Source organism: Penaeus monodon, chromosome 27, assembly GCF_015228065.2.
Source record: "Penaeus monodon isolate SGIC_2016 chromosome 27, NSTDA_Pmon_1, whole genome shotgun sequence".
NCBI lineage: Eukaryota > Metazoa > Arthropoda > Malacostraca > Decapoda > Penaeidae > Penaeus > Penaeus monodon.
In genome coordinates this window covers 19,756,369-19,756,590 of record NC_051412.1, presented here as the reverse complement: position 1 = coordinate 19,756,590, position 222 = coordinate 19,756,369, and the positions used below count along the sequence as shown (strand labels likewise).

The following is a 222-nucleotide window of genomic DNA, read 5'->3' as shown; positions in this document are numbered from 1 at the left end:
CACATCAGTTACAGAAGAGCCAATGAAGAAAAAAACATGAATCACTGTTCAGTTAGAGAATATATTCTATACATACCTGTAGAGCTCGGCCTAACTTAAGGAATGCAGCAAGATGCTCTTGCTCGACCATTACTTTACCTGTAAAAATGGCAATTATTAAACAAAACTTAAGCAAGGTAAAATGTGAGCCTATAGGCTGAGGAAGTTTCCTGTATGTGACAA

The 222-nt window shown here is 36.9% G+C and overlaps 1 protein-coding gene across 1 annotated transcript in view; it reads right to left on the bottom strand.

Annotated features, from left to right (window-relative positions):
- Window positions 1–222, bottom strand: part of LOC119590664 (longitudinals lacking protein, isoforms H/M/V-like) — a gene marked incomplete at its 5' end in the record, with an annotated part of 13,501 nt that overhangs the window by 12,624 nt on the left and 655 nt on the right. The window contains 1 exon segment of the mRNA XM_037939344.1: window positions 77–138. Within this exon segment, the coding sequence (XP_037795272.1) occupies window positions 77–138 (62 nt within the window).